The 4,139-nt window shown below is 34.1% G+C and overlaps 1 protein-coding gene across 1 annotated transcript; it reads left to right on the forward strand.

The window, feature by feature from the left end:
- The first annotated feature begins 428 nt into the window (after positions 1–428).
- On the forward strand, positions 429–2,599 carry LOC114395311 (myb-related protein 306-like). Its single transcript, XM_028357052.1, has 3 exons — positions 429–1,143; positions 1,324–1,453; positions 1,599–2,599. Exons 1-3 carry the CDS (start codon positions 1,011–1,013, stop codon positions 2,338–2,340), a joined length of 1,005 nt encoding a protein of 334 aa, XP_028212853.1. The 5' UTR covers positions 429–1,010; the 3' UTR covers positions 2,341–2,599.
- The last annotated feature ends 1,540 nt before the right edge of the window (positions 2,600–4,139 follow it).

The raw sequence follows: 4,139 nt of genomic DNA on the forward strand, positions 1-4,139 counted from the left end.
GAAATGAAAAGGATAAGCATTTAAGCATACTAACAGATCAAACCAAATATAAGTTAGATCAAACCATATTTTTGAAAAAGGTCGATTCAGATATAGAAAAGCCTATAACTAATAATAGGTGAATCAATTCTTTAAACAAGTTAAACCTATTTAAACAAATACTTATTCCATCCAACCTATTTCCACCCTATTTGTGATGCAATTTTGTGGGTTGTTAACATGTTCCAAAACATGAATTAAATTTCACAAAAACAAAATAATAAACGTACAACTTAACATCTAGTACTAGCTTATAATGTTGACTGCCCAAACATAATCCCTCTGTACAAACTCACTTTTCTACCTAAGTCGGTTATGGTCGCTGTTCAAAGTTATCATGGTATAATTGAAATATAAATGCAATCAATTAATTTATAGATAAGTTAGTAAAAGAGGGAAAGGGGTGGTTCATTTTAGATCACCAGGAGGAGGCAAAGGAAGACATAATGGCGATAGCGTATTAGGCTTTTGCCAAAAAGTCAGCTTTATCTCATTTTTCATTTAATGATCTGCTGGGGTTTATAGACTTTTAAAGCTGAGAGAGATAATTGAGCTTTTCCCAGTGCAGCTACATTGAATGTCACGCGGTTTCGAGAGAGAGGTATCTATGAGGTGAATAATTTTGGTCCTTACTCCTTCAGTTAATGCTCTTGCTGTCAACTTTTGACTTGGCTACCTGGTTTACTAGTTTAAGTCAGCTTCTCATCACACCCCACACCATACATATCCTTACCCCTTTCATTTTTAGCTATAAATGTGCATCAAGCAAAGGTTAGGCTTGGACACATGCATTAGAACCCTATCAAGTAAAGAGGGTTAGAGAAATAAAAAGAGAAAGCCGACAGCACATAGATAGAGAGAGGAAAACGACTTAATATTCTTTTTCCTTGAGACCTGAAGGGGCTAAGGAAAATTAGAAGGACACACAAGTATAAAGGCGGTGAAATAAAAGAGAAAGACAAGAAGACGACATGGGAAGACCACCTTGTTGTGACAAAGAAGGGGTCAAGAAAGGGCCTTGGACTCCTGAAGAAGACATCATATTGGTGTCTTATATTCAGGAACATGGTCCTGGAAATTGGAGGGCAGTTCCTGCCAAAACAGGTTAATTAATTAGCCCTACACTCAATTTGATGATTATTTTGCATAATATTGGTTCTTGTTCTTTGTTGTGTTTATTAGATCATTATTTAAAGAAGTTTCTGATTGAAATATTGGCCATTTGGGTTTCATTGTTTTATCTTTGGATCTGAATTGATTTTTCCATTTTGGGGTTATTTTCAGGGTTGTCAAGATGCAGCAAGAGTTGCAGACTTAGATGGACTAATTACCTGAGGCCAGGAATCAAACGGGGCAACTTCACAGAACAAGAGGAGAAGATGATAATCCATCTTCAAGATCTTTTAGGAAACAGGTACAAATCAATCTTCCAAGCACCTACTTAGTTTGAGATTTAAAGATTTATTTATTTTTAACTGTTTTGAGTATTTTGATTTGGGAAGTTCTATCTTTTGGATCCACATGCTTAACTTAACTGGATCACATTGGCTATGTTAAAGATGGGCTGCAATAGCTTCATACCTTCCACAGAGAACAGACAATGACATAAAGAACTATTGGAACACCCATTTGAGAAAGAAGCTGAAGAAGATGCAAGTAGGTTGTGAAGGTGGTAGCTTTGGAGAAGGGTTTTCAGCCTCAAGGCAAATCCCTAGAGGCCAGTGGGAAAGAAGGCTCCAAACTGATATCCAAATGGCAAAGAGAGCCCTCAGTGAAGCTCTTTCACCAGAGAAGCCATCTTGTAATTTATCTGCCTCAAACTCAAACCCTTCAGATAGTAGCAGCTCCTTCTCTTCCACAAAACCAACAACAACACAAACTGTGTGCTATGCCTCAAGTGCTGACAACATAGCTAGAATGCTAAAGGGTTGGATGAAAAACCCACCAAAGTCCTCAAGAACAAACTCATCATCTGTGACTCAGAACTCCTTCAACAACTTTGCTGCAGCAGGTGCTGATACTGCTTCTAGTATTGGAGCAAAGGGACCACCAAGCAGTGCTGAATTGTCTGAAAACAATTTTGAATCATTGTTTGATTTTGATCAGTCTTTTGAGTCTTCAAACTCTGATGAATTCTCTCGGTCATTGTCTCCTGAGGCCACTGTTTTGCAAGATGAAAGCAAGCCTGATGTTATTGGTGCAGAAATTATGCCATTCTCTTTGCTTGAGAAATGGCTTCTTGATGAGGCTGGTTGCCAAGAGAAATTAGTTGGTTGTGGTGATGATGCCAAGTTTTTCTAAGTTGGGTTCATTTTGTGACATATATGAGACTGTGGAATTTTTTATTTTATTTCATAAGTTATAGGTAGGGCCTCATCAATTAATCTTCGCTTTGGCCTTAGAGAGAGAAGTTTTTCAAGCCTTTGGTGCTAGACGTGTATATGTTAATAACTATTGAAATTATGATTATTGTTATCATACTGTGTTAGATGCCACACTGGAAAACTTGCTTCTCTTATGTAAAGTTGATCTTGCGATGAGATCTTGCCTTTTGAATTAATTGTTTTTAAGTAATCTTCCTAATAATTTAACGTTCCAGTTGTTGAAACGAGGAATGGTACGTACCAAGGTACATTTTATTGCTCTCTTTTCAGTAGCAAACTTAGTTATTATTGGGTGAACTTTTATGTTAATTCTTTTAAAATAGTTTAAATTTATGCCGAGTCATATGAATTTTTATGTAATACTTTAGAGAGCGCGTTAAGAAAATAATTTTTTTTTCTTGAACATTTTTTTACTTGTTTATTCAATCCCTCATTTAAAGCACGTACGGTAGAGTTTATTTATTAAAAGAATAAGCATTTTTAAAATAGTCGTATTTGGGAATTAATAAGTTAAAAAATAATTACATTAAAAATAATTAAATTAGTCATATATTCTAATTTAAACTGTATCCTTTCGCATTATATAGTTATCTAAAATTAATTTCTTCAAAATGATCTACTTTAAACAATAACATGCATAGAGGCTAGTTTTCTCTCCCCCAAAAATTGAAGATAGTGTGCCGCCAAGAGGTATTCAAGAGAAACTACCAAATAAACAAAGATATATAATAAGAAATAGGGTGTATCCTTCAAGGGTAAGAGACTATGTCATTATATTATCTATTTCAATGAACAAAATTAATCGGATTTAACTATATATATCCCAGGAAAAACTTGTTTTCATGAGGACGAGTCCCCGCAGGTTCCTAGTGGCCTTTTAGATGACAAGATTTTTAGGAGCTTTATGGTATACCACGAAACTTTCAGAAAAGAGGAGCAGTTACAATGTTATGAAGGATAGAAATTTACGAAGGGTTTTAGATATGAAATTATTTGAAACATGAAAGTGTTGAGAGAGAAGAAAAATAATGAGAAACATATTTATAATGAAATTTATGTTGTTTTAATACAGAGGATGAACCAACTTCCACTATATAAATTACACTAACTCCTAAATACCTTTTAATATCTCAAAACATATCGCTGGATCAAATTTAGATCTTAATTAGATTAATCCAAAAAGTTGCTGGATTCAATTAATCCTTTCTGCTATTTGATTTGAGCTGCCATACGTCATTGAACTTTTCAGTTTTGGAGCTTGCTGTCATAGGCTCGTAGCAACTTCTAAAAGGAAAAAAAATTTTGAGATTTGAGTGTCTAATAGAGTAAAGAGAATGAGAAATGCACTCTCCAAATTATGAGCTTTAATTTATAGTATATGAGTAAATAGTATATTTATCACTTATTTTTTCTTTTGTTTCTTTCTTTTCATTTTGTGGTGTATACACCTAATGAACATTTTTGTTTTGTAAAAGCATTTGTCTCGTTTTCTTTCTTATTTTGATTCTCATTTCATAAGAAAAAAAAATATTTTTAATTGTTTTCTTTCTTAAATTATTACTTGCTTTATTCTTTGAAACTACTTAATCATGCAATCAATTTATAAATGGATTCAAGTGTCGTAGCTTACAAATGGATAGTCTAATAACATGTCATTGGATTGGAGGTTTCACGTGGTGGCTTGTGATTGTAGTGAATGGGTGGAATAGGTGTCGG

Source organism: Glycine soja, chromosome 18, assembly GCF_004193775.1.
Source record: "Glycine soja cultivar W05 chromosome 18, ASM419377v2, whole genome shotgun sequence".
NCBI classification, from domain to species: domain Eukaryota; kingdom Viridiplantae; phylum Streptophyta; class Magnoliopsida; order Fabales; family Fabaceae; genus Glycine; species Glycine soja.

Coding starts and splice junctions, on each gene's coding strand:
- LOC114395311 (XM_028357052.1), top strand. CDS start 1,011: ATGGGAAGACCACCTTGTTGTGACAAAGAAGGGGTCAAGAAAGGGCCT. Junction 1,144..1,323: donor GGCAGTTCCTGCCAAAACAG/GTTAATTAATTA, acceptor GGTTATTTTCAG/GGTTGTCAAGATGCAGCAAG. Junction 1,454..1,598: donor CAAGATCTTTTAGGAAACAG/GTACAAATCAAT, acceptor GCTATGTTAAAG/ATGGGCTGCAATAGCTTCAT.